The 27,384-nt window shown below is 47.0% G+C and overlaps 1 protein-coding gene across 1 annotated transcript; it reads right to left on the bottom strand.

The window, feature by feature from the left end:
* Positions 1–15,759: 15,759 nt before the first annotated feature.
* EVX1 (even-skipped homeobox 1) lies at positions 15,760–19,139 on the bottom strand. The gene is made up of 3 exons (XM_065669196.1): positions 18,710–19,139; positions 17,016–17,266; positions 15,760–16,290 (listed from the first exon to the last, which is right to left on the bottom strand). The coding sequence occupies exons 1-3, from the start codon at positions 19,137–19,139 to the stop codon at positions 15,760–15,762; spliced, it is 1,212 nt and encodes a 403-aa protein (XP_065525268.1).
* Between the last annotated feature and the right edge of the window lie 8,245 nt (positions 19,140–27,384).

Genomic DNA, 27,384 nt, shown 5'->3' with positions numbered 1-27,384 from the left:
AATTTGGGCTACAAACTCAATGCCTCTTCAAGGGAGATGAATATTGCACAGAACTGAATCTTATTAGGATTTAAAAAATCATGACAAAATTCCAAAGTGTCTGCTGAGAAGTGTGTAAGAGTGGTTGCAAGGCACATACTTCCTCACTATAAAGATCCTGCCATAAACATCTCACAGAACAGGGATATTTAGTACTATGCATTTTACTACAATTACTGTTTCACATACTGTACAAAAAGGTGGCAGGAGCTCCAGAAATACCCTGGGTCCTGGCAGTGAGCCCAGAAGCTGGCATTATGAACCAGGATTCCCTCTCCAACAGCAGAGAGGAGTAGGCGCAAGCACAAAGAGACACCTTTTCCTGCAGCAGAGTTTGCATCCTGGGACTGGGTTTCTGTGCAGCTGTGTCTCCCTGTTGGGAGCAGTCTGGATCACACTGTATACCTTTTCTGCCTGCATGTGAGGGTTTCTTTTAGAAAATCTAAAAGTCAGTTGTGCACAGCCTAGTCTCACAAGCTGTACTAGTACTTGTTGCAGAGATCACGTTTACATTAGTGGCTGTAGTCTGGCAGCAGCCAAATAAAATCTGGAGTTAAGCAATCGCTGGACAGAGTTTTCTGAGGGCATAGGTACCTTGACTTTGCTAGAGTTAAGCCTGAGATACCTTTATTGGCCTACAGGCAAGCCTAATATGAGGGGCAGAAGGGATTTTAAAATTATACTACTGGAAATACTACATGAGAGAAATGTTAATATGCTTTTACTTGCAATATTGTGTTACCGCAAACAGGATAGCAGAAGAATGAAAAACTAATGAGCAATTAGAAGTATGGAAAAGTTAGCATAGATTTTTAACGTGAAGGAGATAAATGCAAGGGGAATTGGATGTATTACACAAAGCAGCAAAAAGAAGACCCATGCAAAAACAGCTCTCTTAAAGAAATAAATTCTGGTTAGCAGAAAGTACCTCCTTGTTGAAATGATTGTCGCATTAAGTCATCAGTCTGCGTGGTAAAGCCAAATCACATGAATGTTAACAGACTAACAGACTAAACAAAACTATCTGTGACAAAATAAAAGACAACTAGGCCACCGCAACTTTAATGGGAGAGAGACAAATTCAAAGTTGCAAAGGTATTTGAAATGCAGCAGAAAGCATGTTTTCTTAATCCAAGTATCTAATAAGTGCTGAAAGAATGAAGCATACGATTGAAAACACATGCTCAAACTGAATGTGAGGCTGCAAGGGGAAGCATGATGTAGAGATCGTCTTTGCAGAAACCCTGGGAAGGACTGACACAACGCAAAGGTGTTGACACTGGTCTCTGATAGCAAAATGCAGCTGAAGGATGAAGCTCTGTTAATGAAACAAAGGTTTTACTAAGTTGCATAATTACATCTACCCTGGTATATTCTACAGCAGGTTGGCTTCTGACACTGGAAAGAAATAGATAAAAAGTGAATTCCAAATAGACAGCAGAGCTGAATACAACATAATCACAGCAAGCACCATGCCCAAGGTTAAAATTCAAAGCTCTCCACATTTCAAATAGAGAGATCAAAATGAGTCCATTTGGTAAAGCTGTTCCAGCCTGCCTGCTAACAGAAAAGTTTGAAATAGTGGAACAAAAAGTCCCAAGTGTGCTTGATTGAAGAGCAGTCTGTAAATGTAGATGATGAAATCCAGTAGATAAGCCATCTACGGAATTGAACCCTAGGCTTCATTTGGAGGAATGCGTGTGACACTGAAGAATACAGGGTGCATTAAAGGCATGTAGCAAATCTCAAAATTCTCAGGCAATTTCAAAGAGGGTGGGGAAAAAAATATCGGCATACCAAAGTTAAAATGAATAGTTGCTCCCAGGCAGAGCCATAGAAAAAAAATAATGTAAGATGTAACCAACAAAGAATGAGAAGATGGCAACACAACCAGTTGTCACCAAAAGTGTTTTTTCCTTTGTCTGCTTTATTAAGGAAGAATCCTGTTAATAGGATCTGTTTTTTCTTAATGATAATGTATTTGGTTGGCAAAGATATCTGCATTTTTCTAGCAGACTCTGAATGCCATTTGATTTAATCCAGATTCTGATATAAAAAAAGTAATGTTATTGGAGTGTAACACATATTAAATAGGTTGAAAAACAGATAACTAATAGATCACCAGAGGAGACAGTACTTACTTAGGGGAGAACTACCATGGATCCTCCAGCAGTTCTCCTATGGATCACCACTGGTCATTAATTTTATCAATATTTTCAGGGGGGATTGCTGGAAAAGAATGAGAATTTCTTTGAACATAAATATACTTTAAGGACATGCTGCTTTGACTACATTGCCTCAATCACCTAGTAAATGACCCTACATCTGATCCTGCAATTGACTTTATCACAAGACATGGATATTGGGCAGCCTGTGGTTGAAAGGGTTGAAAACTTTGAAGGATTGAGAATCACTCAATATGAATTCCCAAGGTGATGTGATAGCTTATAGGGGTAATTCAAATGGAAGCATCAAGCACAGAAAGATTTTTTAACTACATAGAATCATAGAATTATAGAATAGTTAGGGTTGGAATATGTATCATAAATTCATCATTAGAATACAATCTTTATTTTGGAAGGATGCAAACAAATTGGGAAAAGATTCAGAGAAGTGCTAGAACTATTCCAGTTCAAAGATACGATTTAAGATTTATTTTAATGCATCCATGTCCCTTCACTTCTAATTTGTTATCATTGAGCATTGCAGTAAAGGTCTCCATGCTGGCACAGAATGACATGAGATGCATGAAAGCTTTGGAGAATAAAAAAGTTGTCAGAAAAGGACTCAACTGAAACAGACTGAGATCAACAAATTCCTAAGTTATTGACTTAGAGCTACGGGCATGTAGCTATCCTTAGCTAAACAAAATGCTTAATGCCTTAGGTTTTCCAAAGCACCGGCTTAAAGAACATGCAGAAATAAAAAAGATACAATTAGATACCTGCCATGTTGCAAACAACCAAAAAGACACTGAAGTGACTAAAATTATTATGTCAAAAAAAATGAGAATTAATGCACCACATAAACAGACATGTTTGTGAAGGCATCCTGAAAGTGTCTGCTCTGATACTCTCTTCAGCTATTGTCAGAGGGTTAAAGAAAGATTTTGGGGATTTGAGAAGGAAGCAAGAGGAATGGCTAGAGGCATATCCATACAAACCTTTTGGAGATCCTTCCACACAAGTTACAAAGAGCAGAAAATCTGAAGTGTTCTAAGGACTTTGCTTCTAGTCTGAAGCTGAACTTTGCTTCAGTGAAAGAATGGGACATGTACTAATAAGAAAGAAGCTGTATGAATAGTGTGTCTTGTTCAAGGGCGAGGGGAGTGGCTGGAAATTCACTAAAACAGCAGGAGCTTATTAGTATAATGACTCCAGGGAAGACAGCTGAAGATACAAACATGATTCCAGCTGCAAATATGGTATAATAAACAGCAAACTTTGAACCAATGTAACAAAGAATGTGAAGAAAATGAATGTTTTAGATTCTTCTACAACAGTGGTTGGGTGTGTGGATAACGCAGCCAGGGAACAGGAAAGTCTTACTAGCAAAAAGATGCAGTCAGCATCATTAGGAGATGGTGGGATGAGTCATGTGAACAGAGCATCACACTCAGATTATAACCTGGATAATCAGGCAGAGTAAGTAAAAGCAGCAAGCAGAAGGAGGGAAGACCAACTTGGTAACTATAACTCACAACTAAAAAGTCTCAAAAACATATGGATTGATGTACTGACTAACAAAGACCAGGGATGCTGACAGGGGTGTGTCAAAAACCACCAAATCAAACCCAAGAATGGGATGAATTACTTCTTAAACATTTGTCTGCAATATCTAAGAATAAAAATAGCAGCATCTGGACAAACTCAGTTCAGCATCTGTGCCACTTTATCTCATGCATCTAGCAGTAAACCATCTCTGAGAGTTTCTAAAATTCATGGATAATGCCCCAACTTGAAAGGCATGTTGTCCAGCATGGAAAAAACTATTTTTTGGACCTTGTTATGATGAATTAATTTTTAGACTGGAAACTGGTGGGTGGCTAGAGACCGGAAATTACATTGCATGAGCAATATCTACATGGAGGGTAGCTTCTTAACTTCAGAACAGTCCTGGGAGAGAATGAAATGAAGGCAAATATCTGAAGCAAGATCACCATACAACATGCAGAGGGAACTGTACTATATAGCAATTAGTATAAATTAAACGTTATAAACTTAAGGAAGTTGAAAAGGGAAGCTGAAGACAACCCCTGTTTAATAAGCAGTAAAAGGGGTAAAAAGCAGTAAGAAAAAGTTCTGAAGTATATTGAAAACAAAAGAAAGCCTCTCAACAGTGTGGATCTAATACTAGCTGGAAGTGAAAAATCAGTGTTTTAATCTTCATTCAGAAATCAGGGTGATGTAATCTTAACAAATGGGAAGATTCAGTACTTTTAATAGGATTATTAACCAAAGAGGGTATTAAACAATGCTTAGTGGGATAAAGAAATATTAATATCAGTGAATTTGCAAAGTCTTAAAGAAGTGACTGAGGAGAAATCTTTTTGCAACAAATCTTGGAATACTCAAGAAGTTTCAAAAGAGATAATGTGCTTCTACTGAGAAGGAAAGGAGGTGACCCTGTAACTGGGCTGATTAACTTGGCAACAATATTAAAGAAAATAACAGCAAAACTGATGTGGGATTCATTTAATAAAGAATTCAGGAGAGGAATGTAAGTTATGTCAATCAACACAGTTTTATGAAAAATAGGTCTTGGCATTCCACATTTGATTTGTTTTAATGAGATTATGGGTTTAGTTTATTAATGTCTCAGCCTAGGCTTTCTAAGGAAGTTAACCCATGACATTCCCATCTTAACACATACAGTATCCTTAATCAATAGGTGCCAGGGACTACTTCGAGCAAGTTAAGAATTGGCTTATTTAAAGAGTACAAAGTAGAGTTGCTGGTATAGACATCATCATGAAATGGTATTATGGCTAATGGGATTCTACACAGACTGGTATGTTCAGCACTACTGGCTATTGTAATCAGGTGGTCAGAAGTATGTACTTACCCAATACTGGTCAAATTTGTATCCAGGATGCATGTGCCACACTACATATGTGGCACTTGGGTATCTACCTAGTTGTTACCACATCTGTGAAAAGAAAACAGCACACAGAGGAGAGCTATGAGGGGCTGCATCACCTTTTGTTTTTTCTCAAGTACCTCTGTTATTCTAGGTAACAAGACAGTTCTGTAGCTGAGGTGCACAAATGTCACAGAGGAATTTCACCCAACAAACAAAGAGATTCTAAATATTGCAAAATATAAAATAAGATAGTTAGGAACAATGGATACAAGCTGTCCTTACCAACTGAGGAACATGTCCTAGAAAACAGAGGTGGAGAAAAACAATGATATAGCGAAGAAATGTGTGATCATGAGGTCCCATTGTATTGCTGCAGAACTGCATTTGGGCTTGTGCAGTTCTTGGTTGCCTATACAGGAAATATTATATAGAAATAAAAAGGCTGCTGCTGAAACAAGTGCTAAATACCCTGCTGGAGCAAGAAGCTATATATGGCTTTCATGCTTTGAGAGAGGAGACTGTAAATTTGGAGATGGTGTAAGAAAAGCCTCACTCAGAGCTCAGTGACTGAAGAAAGCACCTCACCCTGACAGGTCACACAAATTTTGTTTGCTTAAGTTGTCAGAGTGAAGGCAGAGAGGTACTTTACTGCAGTATGTAAAGTTCTTTCATGTAAAATACTGGATAATACAAGCTGAGTAATTTAGATGAGAAAAACAGAAGGATAACTTGTTGAAAATATTTTATCAGAAATAAAGAAAACTGGGTTCAAGGGTTTTTCTGGTTTATTTGTTTGCTTTTGCCAGTGAACTCTAGTTGGTGCATGTTGCCAAAATTCTCCATAAGCTGGTATCTCAAGTCACACCAGGCATCCGATTTTTTTTTTTAATCATATGTATCATATTGTATGTCATATGTATCATATTTAACTCAATAAAAATTAACTGGGAGAAACCTAATGGTCTGTGATGTACAGATCAAGCTGTAGGTTCTCTAGAGAGTTAAACTATCAATTTATAAAGCAAAAGTTTAACAAGAAGTCTGGGAAATAAGTTTTTGGAGACTTACTGAAAAAGCATCAGTAAGATGTGATAACAGCTACTCTTTCTGCTGTTGTGGCAGATTACAGTAAACATCAAGTAACATCCCTTGCTGAAAGGGTGATTATGACAAGCTGAAATGACATGCACCCAGATGCTCAAATTTAGAAGTGCTTTTTCAAGGAAAGGCTGTTGTGAAAATTATGTTCCTGCATTAAAAAAAGTGATTGGGGCCATTAGGGTAGATGATTTTGCCCTTGGTGGAGTTATATCCCAATGATATGGTGTTGCCATACCACCATGAAGCCATGCATCACAGTATGGAAATGTCACCAGAACTGACTGCCAGGGTTTTGAGAAGTTTAAAATCACACCTTGGCGTGTCTTTCTTTTGGCTAAAGAGAGAGGTTGGCACTGAAAAAGAAGTACAAAATTTGTACTGGATGTAGGAATCACATAAGGTTCTGAATATGCTAAAATTGTGTTATATAGCTAATTATCACTTGCTTCAAACCTCAGGTGATTGCTCCTAGGCAGTGTCAAGTGCAATTTGGGTTTGGCCGTGGACTGTTGACTTGGGGAATACCCTCTGGGACAATGGCAGGGACATCAACAGTGACAGCCAGCACAGTTAGTATCAGCACCTCTGGTTTCTGTGTCTGGACCTGGATGTCCCACACCAAACTCCCAGTGGTGAATATGGCTTTTCCTGTGTGAGGCAATGTTAGAAAATGGAGGTCATGTTGTCCTTTTTTCTGTCTGTCTTATACTATTATCTTACAAATGCTTAAGCACAGTCCTTGAGATACGAGTGGCCAACTGGAATATGTTAAAATGCAAAAAATGGTATCTGTGTCAGAGATGTGGGTGTTGACTGCCCTACTGACATTAGAAGTAGAGAACCACAATTAGTGATGCCACTGCCATTTTTTCTTGGAGGACCTGGTGTCATGATCTGAAGATCTGCTAAATAGGCTAAATAGATGCAGGAATATTTGATTCCTTACCAGCAATGCACAATTCAGTTGCTCCATGCTGCAGTAAGTCTCTGTTGTAAAAACCTGCCTTTCTGACGCAAATAACACGCAGGCTCTCAGGTGGGAACCTGTGACTGGCAAAGGAAAGTAGAGGGGTATTGGGTCATGTACTCTCTATGTTCTTGTACTTCTTGAACCAGTGTTAATGGGACTGAGAGTGGTGGAGATAGTCAGGCTTGTCCAATTGTCCAAATCCACATTGCCACTGGCTGAACAAAGAATAGGTTAGGAACATCATTTGGAGCCAAACCACGGCCTTTCCACCCCCAATCACCTGGCTGAATGCTTTCCTGCCTTTGGAATAGACCCCAGTCTGCATTTCAGCTGACTGCAGGGGGAGCATAAAATCAACAAAACTAGGGGTTTCCCCTCTTCTTTCTCCCTTTCCCTCTCTTTTCTGTAAGATTTTATACTTAATTTGTAGATGTCAGAGGAGGCAACTCTTTTCTAGTGATCCTTTCTAGTTGAAGGTTTTGTAAATCAGACTTTTTACTTTTGGATTGTATTTTACTTCAGGTCAGGTCATTCGTGGAAAGAGGTTTTGGAACCTATGCCTCAATATCTCCACATTGGAGAAAACTTCCCTCTCTAAAGTACACAGGCTTGAGTAAACGTTAGAATAATTGTAGGATCATTCCCAGGAGTGATTTGCAGTCTATGGGAGTACAAGGCCACATATTAATTGTGTAGATCTAGCAATAGTAGTTGCTTCGTTTGCTCTGTAGCTCATCTTTGATCCTGCACTGCAATAGCAGTAAGAAAACTTCTCCTAAGTAAGCAAAAACGCATTTTGGAGTGAGTTAGGACCTTCGGAATTTAATCCCTGGCAGGAAAGGTAGGAAGTGTAAAAGGTTTTTTAATGAAAATTTAGCAAGGTGAAATCAAGCTATTGGGAGAACTGGCTGAACAGACTGCTAGGGTTTTTTTCTCCTGGGCAAGAAATTGAGAGCACTCTGTAGAGAGGGGAAGTAGCACTTACGTATGACAATGCATGACACATGCTTATGTATGTCAATGCATGACACGGGACTTGGCTTCTGGGGCTGGATGAAAAGATGCCCCTAATGCAACATGCTCAGGATGAATATGGCAAAATGTCAATATTTTAAAAGGCAAATTCAGAAAAGCAAATAAAATAGTTCAGCTTACAGCATTGATCAGAAATGTTTTCCTGTAAGAAGCCGAGTGACTGAGTTTCAAGGTGTAGCTGGGTACCAGGGATTGATGGCTCCCGAGGCAGCCTCTAACTGCCTGCCTTCCCCAGAGATACCTCTGTGAACAGCGGGTTTGAAAAGACAGCATCGCTTCCTGCTCTGCAAAATTTATTTCCTTATTAGTCAAAATATCTCACCTTCCTCTGGGTTCAGGTGATTTTTATTTTTTTTTTTAATTTTCTTAAAAAAAAAAAAAAGATAACTAAATAGAAGAAAACCAGAATTGCATCAAGGTGAGCTTCGTGTGATTTCTAGCACACCCCTTTTGTGGATCCTTATCAAGTATGAACTTTCCCCCCGCCTTTCTCTCTCTCTTTCCGAGCAACTTCGGATCTCAGAAATGTATTTTATACATCTGATGGATGAAGAGATCAATTTCTTTTTCGACCAGGCGTTTTTTGGTATAGAATAAATTGGCGACGCTTTTTCCTCCCTGTGTTTGTGTATTTGCTTTGTTTCTTCCTCCCCCAAGGTAAATCTAGACCGCTGTAATGGCATCTATATATACAGTACATGTCATTTAAAGAAGACGTTTTATCAAGAGCCTCTAAATCTGCAGCCTCATTTAACCTCTAAAATTACGCTTAACGGGAGACCTTCATTACGCAAATTGGAAGGAGCGTGCGGTATGTTTAAAGCAGTGCCGTTTCCCCGCCGAGGATCCTCCCTCGGCTGCGAGAGAAGAATTTGATTGCAGAGGCTGGGGCACACGGGTATCTTTGGGCGCGGAGCCCCTCAAGACGGTGTCCAAGCAGCCGGTCTCGGGTTTTCGAGGTGCTTTTTATCCCTCCCTGCTCGACGGACGCAGGGCTCATGCCATCCGGCCGGGTTAGTTATTCGTCACCTTTCGAGCGGGTAGAGCAGAGCAGAAAGCACTCACCGTCCCGCTCCCGGGTTGCCTGTCCCAGAGGACGCCAATTAAAGGCACTAATTGGACAGCGATACATCAAAGTCCGCCGCTGAGACTGACTCCTCCGAGCTCTGGGGGGCCTGGAGAAAGGCTTTTGTTTTAGACACCCGTGGCGAATGGGGGAGCAGGAACACGCACCCGCACGGCTCCCCCGACCCGTTGTCAGAAACCCGCGCATGTCTGCCTGTGTCCCCAGCACCACCATCAGTGCCGGCGGGTGGGTGCGCCGCACGCTTCCCTTTCAGGTGCGGGAAAACCGCCTTGACCCGCGGCTCCAGTCTCACCGAGAGGACGCCGACCCTTGCACGCTCCCAGCCAGGAAACCCACCTCCCCTTGGGTAGCGTGACCACCTCTCTCTGCGGCCTAATTCTGGGGGCCCCCAGGGAGTCTTCGGTGACTCCTTCTCTCCAGGAACTAGACGGGGCCGATGGATCCACGCTGCCCAGAGGTTCCCACAGCTCCCACCCTCAAGCCTCCGTGTATAAGGGATGCAGAGCCGGGCCCTACCCCTCAAATACCCCAGCTCCCTTAGTGCTGCTTTCCCTGTGCATTGGGGTGAGACTTTTTGGGGAAGCAGGTGTTTCTCACAGCCCGGGATCATCTCTCGAGTTTGGGCAGAAGTCTGAAACGGCCCTTCCAGGCAGCGCTTCAAGGGGTGAGGACTTCAGCTAAATGGGTCTGTGTTTGGAGAAGTGAGAGGGAGGAGGCAGTTACACACTGGGACGCTGACGAATAAACTTGGTCTCTTCCCTGCTATCCATTTCTTTTTAGAGAAAAGCAACAATTCTCCCGGTCGCCAAACGGCCTGCTTTAACTTTCGGAGAGGTTTCATTAACCCTGAGTTACTCGGGACCTCGGAGCTTTTCCAGGTGCGGCTCCCCAAAGCCCAAGGGAAGAGCAGGCGCTCCCAGGAGCGGAGCAGGGATGCTCTGCCTCTTCATCCCCGGCCAGGCGGGCACCGCGTCCCTGCTCCCCCGGCCCGGGGAGGGAGGTCGGTAGTGTGCAAGGCTGGGCTGGGGGAGACGCAGGGCTCGGGCAATGGGAGGGCCGGTGGTGTATTATCTGTACAGTTCTGGATCAGGCAGGCAGAAGCAGAAATGACAGTCCTCGCTCAGCCTGGGTGGGTATCCCCAGGCTGAGCGGCATCGCTGTTTGCGTGGTTGCGAGCTGCTTCTTTAAAGTTTCCTTTCTGCAGGCATGGCGCCCAGGAGTGGAGCTCGGCCCCGCGGAGATGGGGCTGGGTGGCCCACGAAGGAGAGGAGTCCGAGGTGGAGTTTGGCCATGGTGCCCCTTTACACCTCACCTGTAGCTCCGCTCTCTTCCTCAGGCCGACGAGGATGTGCAGGAAGAGCGAGGAGGTGTTTGATCGTTTACTGCCCACGAAGGCATTTGTTTTTCATTTTACAAACGCTTCCCTTTAAGCAATTCTTCCTGTTTAGAGCGTATACCTTTCACTGGGCTCCGCCGCGTTATAAATAATCTCGATGAAGATGCAAGGATATGACTTTCACAAGATTGGACAATTGATTAAATCTGTGACCTGCAATTGCGAATAATCTTGGAAGGCTATTTAAACAGATGAAGGCCTAAATTGTCTTGCTTGTATCTGAATTAATTTCTCATTCATCATCATTATGGAGTGATTGGTTCTATTCAGGCTTTGCAGCCTGCTGGAACGAAACTGGATTTAAATGAGACTGTAACACAATTTAAATGCTCCCCAGCTTTAACGAGGCCAATCGAGCAGCTGCAATAAATACAAATATTTTTCTAAACAGCCTTGTTTTAAATAATTACTTAATACTTTCATGTGATGCTCTTAAGTGGCAATTTCTGTCTCTGAAGTCCCAGGCACTTCTTTGCAGAGAAGGCAGCAGGGAAAATCGCTTTGCGTGTTTGCTTTGTGTGTATACGTGCATGCAACACACGGATGGAGGTTCTTTAAAATATGGTTTGTAAATATTAGTGCAAACCTGCTCTACGGTCTTGGTCGTAGGTACACTCCGTTTAACGGATTAAAAAAAAAATAAGGAATAAAATGAAAAGCAAAAAGAAGCAAAGGGTGAATTGTGAATTGGAGGCCAGAGTCTGTGATTGATTTGTTTTCTTGGCTGGAGATCCTGAGCTAGCTATCTCTTCTTTCACCTACTTGGAGAAAGAGAAAAAAAAATAAAAGAATAAAAACTTTCTGAAAACAGGGACCAGCGCCGGCGGGGACCTCCCCAAATCGACCCTGACCCAATCTCCTGCCCGGTAGCAGCTCTCCCTGCCCGTAAGAGGGTCAGCCCTTCATCGAGTGCCGAGGAGGGACGGGATCCCCCCCGTCTTACAAAAGGAGCAGCGGCAAGCTCTGGAGGGAGCAAGCAACAAACGAGTGCTCTGGGGAGTAAGATGCAGCAAAAGGCCGTGGTTTCCCCTCCTCCCCCTCCACTTTGCACTCATCCAGGAACCTGATGCACCTAAATGAAACCATTTGTGTTAACGAGACGCCAGCTCATCCTGACGTCGGCTTTACCCTAGGGTGACGCTATTGTAAGCGGGCCTTGGGGTGACATATGGCGGAGGGTGTTTTCAGGGGCTCAACTCAGTAGTAAAATAAAGTAGCCAGGCTAGCAGGAGCGTAGCAGAAAACAAAAGGAACCTTCAGATAGACAAGCTAAAAAGCTAAAGGAGCCGCATGCCTTTCTGCAGGTGCCGGCAAAACGACTTAACAATCCAACAGAAAACGTGAAATATGGAGAGAAGATTTCCTAATGAACTGGGGTCTGAATCAAAGAATAGTGCTGGGAAAGCAGATCCGATCCAGTTTAATCATCCAACCTTAATAAAAACATAGTCTAAGACAGGGAAGTAAGCGCCGGTCTCGGAGCTATCTTACTTAATGGTACAGGAGGTGACACAAAAAATGCAACAAAGGTGGACTGAGTGATTTGATAGTAACGGAGCGATTTAATGCGCGAGTTACAGCGCTGCTCCCCGGGATCGTTTAGGCTTAACCCGTTCTCTAGAGCTCATCTTCTTCCTCTTTTGGTCCCTTTTTTATTAGTAGTATTATTATTCAGTTGTTTAAAATGAGCATTATCCCAAACATATGCGGTGCAATCAGCTCGGTCACACTTACAAGAACACGCTTTAATAAGGCAATCAATCAAAGGCTAACAAGGGGGGGGGGTGGTAAGGCCTTTCGGAGCTGAATTTGGCTGGCTGGGAAGCGGAGCCGATGCTGCATATGAGGTACCCCGAAGACAACTCCGCACCCGCTGGTGCCAAGGGGGCTGGTGCCCACCGCCGGCTCCCCTCAGGGCTCACCCTAATTCCTCCAAGGGTCTCATCCCCGGCTAGGGCGAGGCAAGGGAAACCTGCCTGACTGGTGACAGTGGCTCAGGGCCAGAAGCAGAGCCTGCTGCCGGGTGGGTGCCCGTGGTCTGCCCCTCGCCGCCGGCGATGCCCCACGCGTGCACCGCACGGAGCGGGCACCCCTGCCGGCGGCGAAGGCGTTAACAGCGCCGGTCCCACGCAGCAAAAGGAAAATTTCATTATGAAGTAATGAGTAATTCCTCCCAGAGAGATGTATTGTTATATCTTCCAGTTCAATTTAGGAGCACAGCGGCTCAATTACCTAGAAAATACAGTCAATTAAAGGCTGCTGATTGGACACGAGGACGGATCATCGATCTTGTACTTTCCAATATCGCTCCAGACACCTCATTTTCCCTCCCCTATTAACTGAAAATACTCTTGGCATTACCGCGACCCGCAGCCTATTTACCTGTCGCAGGCAATTTCTGCCCTGTGACCGAGCCAGGGAGAAATTCACAGTCACCCTTTGCCGCAGCATCCTCCAAGAGCTGGCGGCGGGGAGCGGGCCAGCTGCGGGCGAACCTCGCTCCCGGGCTCTGCCTCCCCGCTGCCCGTTCTTAGGTGCGGGTGGCCCCTTTCAGGGCTAAAGCGGTAAACAGCGGGTTAAACACCCTTTTTCTGACACATACCTAGATATAGAAAATATATGTATTTGAAAATATATATATATTCAGTATGTCTGTGTATATATATATTGCCCTGCACCCCAGGCGATTGCATGTTGTGAACTAGGCGTTTTGCAAGAGCAAAGACCTTGGTGGCAGCAGCAGCATTCCTGGCCGCATCCTGCCCTGTCATCGCGGCCGCGCAGGTGCCTCTGCCCGGTCCCGGGCCTCCCAGGACTCCCCCGTTTGCGGGGCAGCGCTCAGCTTCCCCCCCGGCCTCCTCAGCGCTCTTCGTCCCGGGGGTCGCCGCTGGGGGGATCAGGCACTCGCTCCGCAGCTCCCGTTTTCTCTGACTGGTTCTTCTCCTATCTGCTAAAAGACAAACCAAGGAGGGGAAAGGCTTGCAAAGCTCGGCTGTTGTTCGGCTCTGCCCTTGGAAGCTGTTTACAATTGCTATTTCCGGGAGGATGGGAAGGGGGAGAATCTATTTGTGAGTGTCCAAAAAGGGCCATCGGTTTCCATGTCCATGAGGACTTCTCATTTAGAAAGGGCGGAACAATCTGTCCTAAATGATTTAAAGATGGTGACTTTGGATCAGCTTTTTAAAACCTCGAATAAACAAATTATTAATTTTTTTTTTAATTGGAAAAATATATCCTGGCACGCCCGTGTCTCTTCGCTGCTCTCCATCTGCTACAGGGAAACGCTGCTATTCACTCCCTATCCTAAGAACAAAAAGTCTCCGGTGTGACAATAAACCAGAGGCTCCTCAGCAATTTAACACAAAGTAGATAGCGGAGGTGTCGACATGTCTTTGTTCTGTCCAGCATTTATTTTCCTGCTTGTTGAACTGTAACTGTTAGAAACTGCACGAAGGTGAAATTTGTCTTAAGCAACACTTTCACTTTTTCCTTTAAATACGCACAATAAAAATATGGGTGATATGTTGTTAAAATGTGTCTGTTGTTATTATCGTTAGTGGTGCTGTTATTTTGTTATTTGATTTTATTCCGATATGGTAACAAAATATGGCAGTGTATACTTTGGGCTATTTAGAATGATCTATATTTATAATATAGAATGAATTAAACAATTCCAGCTTTGGAAGAAACTGCTACCCAGCCCTATGTCTGCGTGTTTTAAATTTTAGGTTGACAGAAATCCAGGCAAAAGCAATGATGTTACCACTTTCCGAAATACCTGAAAGAGGCGCGAGGGGGGTGGGCTTGTGAAAGAAATACCCCTCAAAAAGGAAGAGGGACCAATGTGAAGGACACATACAAATGCAAAGATTAGGGGTAGGGAAGGAAATACAAAACCCAAGGCGTGAAATAAATAACTAAGAAAAGAAAGAAAGAAAAAAAAAAAGAGAGAGAGAAAAGAAAGCAGAGGCAGCAAAGGAAAGTCAATGAGAGGACTGAAGGCTGAAGTACAAAGGAAAGGAAATCGCCTTTGCTCCAATTTACAGACTGGTGATTGTCTGAAGGAGTTGTGCTCCCTGTCACCTAATCTCTTCCCTTGGCGGCTTGTTAGCGTTTGGCAAGCGGGTTCTGCTCACCGAGCATTATACATTCGATATTCAAAACCCCTCTTTACATATACATCACTTGCTAATTTCGTCAGTGTGTGCACATTTCAGCGACTGGTAATAGGACATTGTTATTTAAAGGACAAATATCTCTGACTCAGAAAGAGGCAGGAGCTCGTATTTTTTTTCCCTGCCAATTCCAGTCTGCCTCTTAAAAATAAAAGTTGCAATGAAAGAGGAGACGAAATGTCGGATTTCTGCTCAAAACGAAGGAGACAAGAGAGAGTAAAGAATGCTATTAAACCACGAAAGTAATGTACAGAATGGCAGTTTTTCTTAATGGTAAACCATTGTTTTTCTATATAGAGACAACTGAATAATATTGTTGGTTGCAATCCAGAAATCTTTTGGTTTTGCTGTTTGCTCGTTGATTTTATTTTGTGAACACTCTGGTAGGTTACATCTTTGCTTTCTTCACGCGCACAAGCCATTTCGTTATCAAGATAATGTTTCTTTCAAGTATTTCAGATATTCCTTCTTGTAGGTTTGTGCATAAGGTTTGATGCCGTGACCCGCAGAAGCCCCAGCCCTTAGTAAGAAGTCTATCCAAGGAAAAGAAAGTCCCAGCTCGTTTCTAGAGATTACAGAAGTATATTTCTTTCGGGTTGGTTTTCTTCCTTTCGCGTACCTAAAATTCTTCTCAAGGATAAATCACCAGTCATTTCTTCCCTTATTTTTTTTACCTTTATTTTATTTATTTTTATTTTTACCCTTGGAATGTAAATCCTTTTAAGAGTGAACTATTTTTTTTAGTATCTTTTTTTCCCCTTAGGTGTCCGCTTCTAGGGGGAGAACACAATTAAATAAACATGGGCTGTAGGTACATTAACTGGAAGAGAAGCCCGGGAAAGGAGCGAGTTTTTAATAACCCTGAGGCGACTGTTTATCTCGTTAAAGGTACTTCTTCTCGCTGGTCCATGGAAACTGAGGTGGCTTTGCTCAGCACAGAGGGCGTGAAAGTGAGGAAAGAGTCAGTCCTGGTTGTGGCCGAACAGGTAAAGTCTGATCCGGATGGTCTCTGCGACAGCCCGTTAGACTGGCTGCTGTGACAAGCAAGGCAGGAGCAGGGGCTGCCCCCGGCGCTGCTGAGTCCATGGCTTGGGCCAGGGTAGAGAGAGGGATGTCTGAAGGCGCACAGCAGTTCTGGTCTCGGGTAGGGGTGGGACAGGACGCGGAAGGTGTCCAGCGGCCTCAGGGGGGTACTGAAGGGGGTAGCGGCGGAGGCCGATGTGGCGCCGATGCCCATGGGGGAGTAGTAGGGCAGGGGCAGGTGGGATGGGAATGGGTAGGGTAAATTGCCGGTGGCAGCTGCGTGGCTCATCATGTAGGTATAAAACGCCGGGTCGGCCGGGTGAGGCCAGGTCATGGCCAGGCGCTGCCGCTTATCCTTCATCCGGCGGTTCTGGAACCAAACCTGCGGGGAGAGGCAGGCGAGAGCCGTCACCCACCCGCCGCCGCCGCCCTACCGCCGGCCCCTGCCCAGGGGAGACGCAGGCGGGAGCGGGGCTGCCGGCGGGCGGAGACCGGCGCCAGCTCTCGTTCCCAGAGGGAGTTGTCATCACGTACGGAAGGATCAGTTAAGCCCTTATAAATCTACAGGGAGACCCAGTGGAGCAGCCCTTCGAGGGTGCTTGTTTTCCTTTCTTCTTGCCAGGGCTTGTCCTGCTGACCCCCAGGCCGGGCTCCTGGCAAACCCATCAACTCTGTCTCCTTGCTGCTGTTTTGCAGCAAGAGCTACCTGGGATTATAGTTATCAATTTTATTTTTATGTGCAGATGGAGGAGTTTTTTTGAAAAGGCAAAGCAAAGCGAGATCGAATTAAGGTCTGCTACCGGTTTCTTCTTCCCTCCCCCAAGGGCTGAGAGAGTTTTGGACTGGATTGAGGGGAGGATTAAAAAATAATCTGTTAGGGAGAGGCCAGATCAGCGGTGCTGGCTGGGATGGCTTCGGGAGCTGTGTCCCCTCTCCCGCATTGCTGCTTGCTGCAGGGTGCGGGCAGGGCCAGAAAAGGGGCGGGAGGGAAAAGTGGGGGGAAGAGGGAGGGCTGTGCTGGCAAAGTGCTTTCCCGAGTTTTGCAAGGAAGTTTGGCCATATAGATTTATATCGTGCTAATTGGAAACATGTCCGAGCTGTGTGTACCTTGATGGTGGTTTCTGGCAGATTTAGAGCAGCCGCCAGTTCACATCTCCGGGGCCTGGACACGTAGTTCTCCCGATAAAACTCCTTCTCCAGCCTGGCGATCTGCTCGCGGGTGAAGGCTGTGCGGTAGCGGCGCATCTGGTCGCTGGCGCTGCAGGCCAGCGAGCCCTGGGAGCCGCCGCTGCCTCCGCTGCCCTTCGGGTGATCCCCCCCGCTGCTGGGGCTGCCGGCCAGCGCCTCGGAGCACGTCCCTGCAAGTGGAGCCAGGAGCAACGGCACACGCTCGAACGAGGGCGGGAGAGGAGGGATGCTCGCCCCCCACCTCCTCAGCGAACATCTTTCTTCCCCCCATCCATCCCCACTTGCTTTATCTATGCCTGCATGGGTGTACTCAGGATGCTGATGGGACATCCAAGAGGGAGGGCAGGGAGAAGGGGATGCAGCAGAGGGTTGACGGGTGCTTATTCACTCTGTTAGGAAGGCTACCTTTGTGCACCGTGAAGCCGGAGGCGGCCGCCGCAGCATCCCCTGACCCTGAGCAGCTCGGAAAGGCAGGTGTGCCCGCTGCCGGAGCCGCACAGCGACATGGCCTTTGCCTCCAGCCCAGACAGAGTCTGGGAGCTGAGCAGCCGGCAGGCAGAGACCCTGCTCCCTCCAAGGGGAAGGTGAGGCCTCAGGGACTCTCGGCTCAGTTTCCAAAGCTCAGGATGTGATATTTTCAACGAGCCTCTAAGGGACGAGAGAGGACAGACAGTGCTCTCCACTCTTCCCGGTTTCCTCATGAAGTGATGGAGGAATAGGGAGGAGGGAGAAATGAATTGCTGTAAGGGGGGGGGGGGGCTCAGCCGATCTGGGAAGGTGGGAATAAGGGGCCTGGCCCGGGGGGCAGGGGGATAAGGGGTCTGGCCGCTGCATTTGCTTTCAAATGCAACTCTCCCTCATTGTGCCCGTGACCAAAGGTAATTAATGCATTGGGACCATTTCCGAGCTGGCGCCACCGAGACATAGAAGTGACAAGGTAATTTGGACCTCTCCTGGCTTTTTTGGGGTTTTTTTGTTTGTTTGTTTGTTGTTTTGTTGGGTTTTTTTTTAACCCAACGTGCAAACAGGGACCTCTCTGCCGCACTTGGGGCAGGCATGAGCCGGCGAGCGATTTTACGGTCTTTATGGGCGCTTCCGCACTCACCCGGGCACATTTCACCCTGCAAAACCACAAACAGCTCTCTCGGCCAGAAAATCCGTTTGATCTTGCCCTCCTCCTCCCCCCAGCACATACAAAAAACCCCGCGGTGGGGAGGATCGGAAGGGATTTCCTGGAGAACGCACTGTGCAGGCGATAGGGAAGAATAAAAAAAAAAATAGATGGAGGGGGAGAGTGGTTGATTATCTTGGCTAAGGGCGTCCTACGGGACAAGCTGCAGACCTGATGCATCCACGGCGGGAAGCCTGGCTCCCCTCCAGGGACGCGGGGGCTAGCCGGTGTCGTGTTCTCTGACTCCTAAACAAGCCTCCCTGTGGCAGGGAGCTGAGGAACCAGCCAGGAAAGGAGGGTCCCCCCATAAACACCCCGATTTCGCTGCCCCTCATTCCAGTGGCGAGGGGAAGACCCCTTCGGCAGTCCCCCCTCCCCCCCGGTGCTGCCACCCGGCCCCGGCGCGGGCGGGGGGCTGGAGGCATGGGAAGGAGTTGGGTACCTTTGCTGTGCTGGTACTCGGCGCTCCCCGTGGCGCAGTCCGGGGTGCAGCTCACCTCGATTTCCTCATAGAAATCCGACTCTGTGTCCGAGCTGCTCTGGTGCCCTTTGGCGGAGGGGGGCTCCGGGGCTGGGGGCTGCTGTCCGGCCGAAAGCAGCGCTGCCGCTGCAGAGCGGCTCTCTGGCACCGTCCCTGTCCCTGGCAGCACCTCCACCTCCTCTTCGTCTTCTCCTCCGCCACCTCCTCCTCCTCCTCTCTCCCGGGACGACAAGGGGCCAGGTCTGGGGCTGAGGCAGTTCCGATGGATCATCTCCTGCGGCTCCGGAGCGGGGCTCCCCACTGCTTCGGACAAATTAGGCACCCTCTTGCCAACTAGAGCGCCAAGTTGTGTCCCCTCCAGAAACATCACCATCTCCTTTCTGGTTTCCATTATGGCTTTGCTTAAGAGAGGGGGGAAAAAAGTGCAGATCTTTCCCCCCCCTCCCTTCCGCTCCCGCCCCAACCTCTTACAAACCCAGCAACCCTCTCCTGGCAATGCAGAGGAGCAAGCGGTGAGATAGGGTGACCTTGTGATGCGAGCGCTACACTCTGCTGCGCTGCTCTGGGAGGGATCACCATTGCCCTCTTCTTTCTAAGCTGTCATCCTCAATGGTGCAGTCGTCATTACAGTACCACCGGTGACGCCACACATTGATTGCCAGTGGATAAATAGAAACGTCTGCCATGGGGAAGATGAAAGGAAGAGCCGGAGCGAATGGGCTAAATGCGTGATGCACCAGGTGTAGGAACCCGAGATGGAGAGGGAAGTGTGAAAAAGAGATGCATATGGAGCTGAGCTGCAAAGAGGTTGTAACATGCGGAGAGAGTTCCGCAGGGGGAAGCCTTGCCTGACAATTAAATAGCCTTTTGACTGCCTTAAGCCACAACCTTGATGTAGAATTTAGGCGAAGATCCCTAGCTGCATCCTGGAAGTGAGAAGATACATACTCAAGCCTCTTCCTTGGATGCATTATTTATTGCTGGCAATCAGCTTCCGCATAACTGCATATATAAGGCTTTAAGAATCCTTTGCAAACTTAAGTGTAAGGAAAACTGCTGGTGACATTTGAATGTAGAAATACCTTTGACTTCTTGTTCTGGTTCAATATCGGTTCCTGCTCGTATAACTGCTATTGATTTCTGTTGACTGAGACTAAAACGTTAGTTTAAATTTTGGAATCGCGGTTACATATTTGTGGTGCTTTACAGCTGAAAAGATACAACTACTTCACTTTTCGTAACTGTGGTTATCCTAATTATCTGCTGTTTGTCTATTACTCTTGTTTCTTCCCTTGCAGTTTCCATTTGTTCAACGATTTTCGTGCTTTTAAGAGGGTTTGACGTCTCCTCCACCTTCTCCTATTTACCTAATTGTTTTGCAAAAATTATTATCTGCTTTCAGGAGGAAAAACTGCAAGAAGAAGGTCTGCCAAGAGTAATACAGGCTCCGAAAAATGCAAGTTATCAAGGCCAGAGCTTATGCTAGCTAGTGGATGTTGTTATAACAGAAATGACAAGGGCAACTATTTGGACAGCATTTGTCTGAAAATAAGGGACCTTGTACCGCAAATATAGCGGCACATGGGGTCTTTTTAGAGTATTATGATATTTCTAATGAGTGCGGAAAGTACTTCGTCTTTAGTTAATACTGACTCACACATGTAGTGTCAAGTCATTTTCACCATCTGTCTTAACTAGGTTGTTCTAAATTTTTTCTCGGAGTGTTATTGGCTAGTCAGGTTACAGAAAACATTCGACCAATTACGTTCCTAACCCGGTAAGGAATTTACTGGCATATTTGACGTGACGTTGCTTCGGTGGGGAACAAGGCAGAGCAATAGGAAACACGCTGCGATTTTCTGCCCAGCCTAGTGAGCCAGACAGGCACGATGCAGGGAGACAGAGAAACAGGATTCCGGATCTGCTGGATGCATGGATTAAAGTGTGCTCCCAGCAATAGGCATACTGATTTCAGGGGGATAAACCAGGAATTCTCACAGGTCTCTCGCCACCAATCTCCCTTTCTCCCTATGTAGACACACACGCGTGTTTCCATGCAAACGTGCGTCGTGTGCACACAATGCTCCGGATTGCACAATTTTCAATCATTCGTGTGATGCGTGCACTGCTCCAAAGCTTGCCAGTTTCTTGAAAACGCACTGCTAAATTCCCTTTCCCTTCTCTCCCTTGCCAGCCTCTAGACCGGTGTGTGCCCCTCCAGCTCCACATGAGGACCCGACGCAGCCAGGCTCTGCCCCACAGACTGTGCGGGAGCCGAGGGAGCAGGATTAGGTCCGGCTGACGGATGGATGGATGGATGGAAGGAAGGAAGGAAGGAAGGAAGGAAGGAAGGAAGGAAGGAAGGAAGGAAGGAAGGAAGAATGGGTGATTCTATGGTAAGGCAGTCCTGCTTCGTCACTTGGCCGGTGGCCGCAGGGCGCCTTCTCCCGCTGAGCAGAGGCAAAGGGTCAGCGCTGATTCCGCTGCACGGAGCAGCACAGAGGGGTGTGGAACTGTGCGGTGGAGCCAGGCAAAGCGAGGTGGCGGTTTTGGGCAGCACTGTGCCCGTGTCGCGCTGGTACTGCTTCCCAAGGGTGGCTGCATGGTCCATGCACTTTGCTGGGGGGACTGGATTCATGTCCCTGGCACCTCTGGGAGGCGGGGGTGGAGGTTCAGCGTCCCCCCAGGCTCAGGGCAGTCGCAGGCTTGCGGGGAAATTCTCACCTCCAGCTTCCTGCCTAGCTCAGCCAAATAGCCGTTTCGGAGACTTGTCTGTGGTGGACGGACTCATTAATACGAGTAATGTACGAGTAACTACGAGTACTACGAGTCCGGGGGGAGCAAGAGGAGGGATATCCATATCTCTTTTTAAATAAAACAGTAACCGGCAGCTGAATTCAGAATACGAGGGAGCGCTCTCAGAGCAGGCGATGGAGACAACTGCGGAGGTTAATGGGAAATCCTGTTTCAGGCAGGCTGGAGCCCTGGGGATGATTCCCGTGGATTATGCTGATCCATCCCCACAATTTTTTCCATTTTCGTTTACAAGCCACTGCTGCCTCCTTAATCACCCCATTCTTAATCCTTTCCCACCAGAATGCGTCCCGCCATGTACCTCGGGTGGGAGGTTTTGTTAAGCCCGAGATGATGGTCATTGCCACGGACGGCTGAGGTACATCCACTCACTGACATACGCACGCCACCGCACACGGACACACGAGGTTATTTGCCGAGGGTAAAGACAGAGAGTTGAAGGCCCGAGTGGAGTCCTAAAGGAAAAAATGTAAAGGAAAGGAAAAAATTAAAAAAGAAAAGAAAAAGAAAAGAAAAGAAAAGAAAAGAAAAGAAAAGAAAAGAAAAGAAAAGAAAAGAAAAGAAAAGAAAAGAAAAGAAAAGAAAAGAAAAGAAAAGAAAAGAAAAATAAATAAAGTCTCTGTTGGACTCGAAGTTTTGGGGTCATTTTAGATTGGGTTGATAAAGGCTTGTTAAAATGTCTATTTTCACTCCCGCAGGAAGAAGACAGGCGGTGGCACGGTGTGGCAAGGCGAGGAGCCCATCACGCTCCCCGCCGCGGCGGCGGTGCTGTGCCTCTCCGGGAATGCGGGTCCGGCGCTCTGCCTTCTGTCTAGTGTTTCCCACAGATCTGTCAAGACCGATTTGGAAGGAGACTCCCTCATTTGGGATTAATTTCCAGGCAGATTGGAAAGTGTATCTCTTCGGGGTTTTGTCCCCTCCCAGCCCCCTCCTTTCCTTGGCTGTTCCAGACCGAGATTTAAAACCCATTAAGTCTCTCTCACTCGCTTGGTCACAGCCGGGATGTTATAACTATCCTCAAAACTTTTCAAACTGATTTATTTCTCCGAGTTTACAGCTTTCCTTGCTGATATATGGCCGAGGTGAGATCAGGGAGACTGCTTTCGAAAGGGTATTGCACCCATTTCAGCATTACCGCTGCTGAAAGGTGTCCCGCATCAGGAAAGCGAACGAAACTTTCCCCCTCCCCAAAACAAGGAAATCATAAGTGGACATTCAAATATTGCTAGAGTTATACACACATAAATCAGGCATTTTCCTTAAAAGTGGTAAGCCTGGAGAGGGAAAGACACACCACACGCTCCTTTCCCCCGGGATATTTATTTTCCTTCGCCGGTCAACAAGGTGTCAATAACTTGTGACCGATGATGCCCAATTACGACTGGAAACCCACGATGCGCCTTCAGTTGCTCTAAAAACCCACGTTTTGACGTTTTTAGAATAGGAAGAAAGTTTTGACATATAGCGAAACTATTTATTGCCGACCAAACCCCTGATACGTAGAGGCAATGGGTGACCAAAGCAGAAAGCCTATTTTTAAATTTTTAATGGGTAGTGTTAACAATAATGGCGTAATTATCACTGTTTTATTAAGGCTATTTTTTATGACATGGTTAGAGGTGGAAGCTTTGGAAAGAAGAGAATAATAGGCGCATTATTCTGGGGTGTAAAGACAAGCTGGTACAATGACAGCACACAACACGTAAGTGGTGTTGAGGAGCGAGAGGACAGAGCCGTGAGTGGGATGCGCCTAGGAGAGCATGTAATGGCGTTTACAGGATCCGAACGAGCACAAGTTTCTGTCTCCATCTAGCTCTGAATGTCGCATACCAGCATCTATTTGGAGGTCACCTGCCGATTCTTATTTATTTATTTATTTATTTATTTATACCTGTTGGCTGCCCGAAGCAGCGCTTCCCTCCTGCAGCAGGAGGCTCTGGAGATTTTTACCTTGTTAGATCAAAACCTGGGACGAGGGGGAAACGGCCCGATTCCCCCTCCTAGGACATTCAGGATAAGTTTGCCTGAGGAAACAAGATCCGCTGCTTTACTGATTGCAGTGAGTAAATCGTGTAGGAATTTGGGCTTTCGATTTCAATTGCTATCGCTTCCAGACTCATCGAGAGCCATAAAACTGCGGCAACCTTTTAATGTTAGAATAAGCAGTAGAAACACAATCTGCGTGGCAGACTCCCTGATTTGAAAGCAGAAGAGTATTTATGATGTGAATTTAGTTCCGTGGAGGCAGGAGGCACAGGTAAACGCAAATCGACAGCATTTCAGTGGCTTCCGTGAGTGGATTTTTTTTTATTTATTTATTTTTTTTTTAGATTTGATTTAACCAGAATTGAGCTAGCAGCCAGCTGTGCTGCGCATCTTTTCATATCCCGCCCGCGAGTGACAGCGTCACCTGAGACCTAAGCATCTCTCACAGAAACACTGACGGGGTCTCAAGGGGTCCTCATGTGCCCAAAAGAAAAGCTTTAAGGGGGACTGTACCATCAACAAGACAAAAACGCAGAAATGCCGGAGGCGAGCACCCAGCCTTTCCTCACGTTTAGTATTTTGCTCCAGACATGAAACGGTGTCGGGTTTTCTTCCTGTCCCCAAACCTGCCTTTTTTATTCCCGTCCTGTTCCCACCCCTCGCTCTCAGAAGGTGCTAGTTGGAGGGGGAAAACCTACTCTCTCGAACCCGCGTTAGGGCTCGGTTTGCTGAAGCTCCCTGTGCTGCCTTATTAAACCAAGCCGGCGGCCCAGGACAGGCTGGGAGGAGCGGTGCTGCAACTGGGGCGCAGAGGACACCGGGCACCAGCCCTCCGCTCCGGGGCGACGGTACCCGCCGCACTGCCGGCCGCCCGTGGGGACACCGTGTTATTTCCCTCACTGTCACCCCCGAGCAGACGGCAGAGCCCCAGAGAGACCGTTTCCCTGCTCTTCCTGGAAGGAAATGGCTGAAGCTCGTTTGGAATGCACGGTGTCATCTATGCCCTTCTGTAAACAAGCAGCGCACGGTCAGAACCAGCTGCTGTCTGCTCCCTCTTGCAGCCCTTCGTTTTGCAGCTTTTTTTTTTTCAGATTTAGACCTGATTCTGCTCCGGATGATAGCATAAATCCTGGTATTTTCACTGGGTTGAAGATACTTTTACACCGAACTTTATCAACTAGTATGGAAAAGGACGCAGCTATGGTCCAGAGCACTGGAGACTGACCCGAAGAAGTGGAAATTGAATCCCCATCTGTTCTGCCACGAGAAAATGGATGAAAAAGTCTCAGCTCATCTACTGGATCCTAGGGACCCTTTTCATCCCAAGAGAGGAGTGAAAAATCCCTATGGAAAGTTCCTTTGGAGATATGGGTGTCCAAGGGGTAGAGGATCTGCTGAGGGACCTCTCGCAATTAGGGAAATACCAGAAGTGGGTATCTTACTCCAGAGACCCAAGTGTGTGTCTCTTGTAATGAAAGGGTGATTTCCTCTTTGATTTGAAAAGAAGCAGATCTGACCCCATGGGAACAAGCTACAGTCGTGTGTAAAGAAACTCCATTTAGGATGACAAGGAATGGAAAGTTATATATGAAACAAACAAATTAAAAGGAAGAAAGAAGGAGGGGGGAAGTCGGAAGAAAGAGGAAAACCCAGGCACCCAGGACAGGCACCTCACTGAAAATTCCCTCACTCCTCACTGAACCTGAGTGTCATGGAAAAGGAGCAGTTGCATTGATGTAGAAGGCTAGCTCAGTTTTTGCCCACCTCTGCCTCATTCAAACTCTCCCTAAAACAAACACACGTTAAAACTCAAATATTGACCCAGAGGGCATGTGGAAGGAAATCTTACCTAGTTTTTGCAATGAAGAGTCAAATGTTAACTCCCTAACCTCCAGTCCCACCTTTAAGAAAGTTCACCTACAGCTAGCCAAGCTGAAATGGCATTGCCAGTTATCACAGCAGGTTTGGCTGCCTGGTTTATTTTTTGCCTTGCAGCTCTGTGCCTGGCCCTCAGGGATGAGGCCCTCAGGGATGAGGATCCACATCCACAGGTCTGTCCCACAAGAAAACCCCAAAACATCAATCCTGACTCCCTGAGCACTGGTCAAGTGCTTCAGCACTGCTGCCTGATTTAGAAATGCCCAGGTTTGCATCCTGGGTGCTGGATTCCCAGTACCTGACCACAACCTCTCTGTCTTCTGCCTGTGAATCCCGTGGTCCCCTTGACAGGGACAGAAGCGACTGATAACCAAGATCAGCATGGAGCAGTAGGGCATGTGCATTGGGCAAAGCCGGTGATCCCAAATAACTGTGCTGATGGGGATCCTTCTCTCATGGCTCGTTGTTGCTCCCTGCATTCTCAGATCCCAGCTCTGGGCACACTGTGCATGTCCTGTCTCTGGTGACTATTGGGCCTGTGAGATAGTAATGAGGACAAAAGCAGAGATGTAAGAAACTTTAACAGCAAGTCATGGGCTTCTGGCAGAGACCACAGAGTTCAGACTGGGAACAAGCAGAAAATCCTGAGTCTGTCTAAAAAAACCCCTCATACCAGGTCAAAAAAATTCTCTGGAAGCAGACTTACTTAAGCTCTTCTCTCTCCCCCTTCCCCCTTTCCCTCCCTCCACCCCTTTGGTTGATGCCTGTTTATGAAGAACCCAGAAATTCTGCTGGAATTACAGTCTGACTTCGGATCCTACCTACTGCTATGTGGTAACAATAATTATTATAGACTGCAGTTGAGTTTTGTGGTCACTGAGGGCCACAAACAGTGAAAGGATGAAGGGGGCAAGGAGGCAACCTGAGTTACCCACCACTGTAACTGCATTAACCCCTAGAGGCACTCATGCCAGCAGTGCAGAATGTCGTGTCCCCCCCCCCCCGCCCCGGGCACAGGGGAGCAGCCTTTAAGGCCTCCTGCTTCCCCAGCTGAGCTGAAGGAGGGGAAATCTGCATTCCTGCCCATCCCGAGTCAGGCCCAACCCTGACCATGCTGTTCTCAGACTCGGAGAGAAAATTGAGACCCCAGAGAGATGGAGTATCTCCCCAGGTGGTTCCACAGGATGCCTGGCATACAGGGGGAGTAGGTGTGGGATGATGGTCCCGGGGAGAGAGGCACTGCAGCAGCAGGGAGGCCAGGAGACAGATCATCACGTTTCTGCTGGAAATTGGAGGCAAATCGGCATTGCATGGAAAGAAAAATCTGGACATGTTCGTGCAATTGCCTCCTGAGCATGGGCGTGAGAAAAGATAATGTTAGAAGCAAAGTGCCCGGGTATTCTCTGTTTTCGAAAGAGGAAATGAGCACTTCCTGGGAACAGTGGCTGAGAAAGGCGAGGGCTTGTTTCTCAAGCAGGGCAGCACTGTGCAAGACACGGCTAACAGCACGAAGGCTGCAGCAGGCAGCTAAGGCACACAGAAGGTGTCAGCTGCTCACTCCAGGACTACCCCGCACTGCGTGTCCCATGCTAGATGGCTCTGTTTCTCTGCCGGCTTGTCGCACACACCGTTAGAGACTCGTCTCTCACGAATTAATCCCGAAGTCCCAGGCCAATGACAACGATAAAGGAGGCGAGGAGGGAACACGACCTTCGGGCACGTGGGGGGTCCGGGAGAGGACGGGGTCCCTTCCTTCCCCGGACAGCTCAGACCTGACATGGCCCCTCAGCCGACCGCATCCCTACTCGCTGCAGCGCCGGCTGCGCATCCCCTCCACCTCCATCCCTTCCCCCTTCCCGGCCGGCGGTCCCTGGCTGTGATCACCGCGGCCTTACACTAACTGCTGTCTTCTTGCGCCCCCCACTGCTGATGGGCCGCAGAGATGAAAGGAGCCAAGC

The sequence above is a fragment of the Lathamus discolor genome, chromosome 2 (genome assembly GCF_037157495.1).
Source record: "Lathamus discolor isolate bLatDis1 chromosome 2, bLatDis1.hap1, whole genome shotgun sequence".
In the NCBI taxonomy this organism is placed as follows: domain Eukaryota; kingdom Metazoa; phylum Chordata; class Aves; order Psittaciformes; family Psittacidae; genus Lathamus; species Lathamus discolor.
This window is presented reverse-complemented; position numbering and strand designations above follow the sequence as displayed.

Excerpts from the sequence above, each read along its gene's own strand:
- EVX1 (XM_065669196.1), bottom strand. The coding sequence starts at position 19,139 with ATGGAAACCAGAAAGGAGATGGTGATGTTTCTGGAGGGGACACAACTT. Across the intron at positions 17,267-18,709 it reads CGAGTACCAGCACAGCAAAG|GGACGTGCTCCGAGGCGCTG; the intron begins GTACCCAACTCC and ends CTCCACTTGCAG. Across the intron at positions 16,291-17,015 it reads TGCCAGAAACCACCATCAAG|GTTTGGTTCCAGAACCGCCG; the intron begins GTACACACAGCT and ends CTCTCCCCGCAG.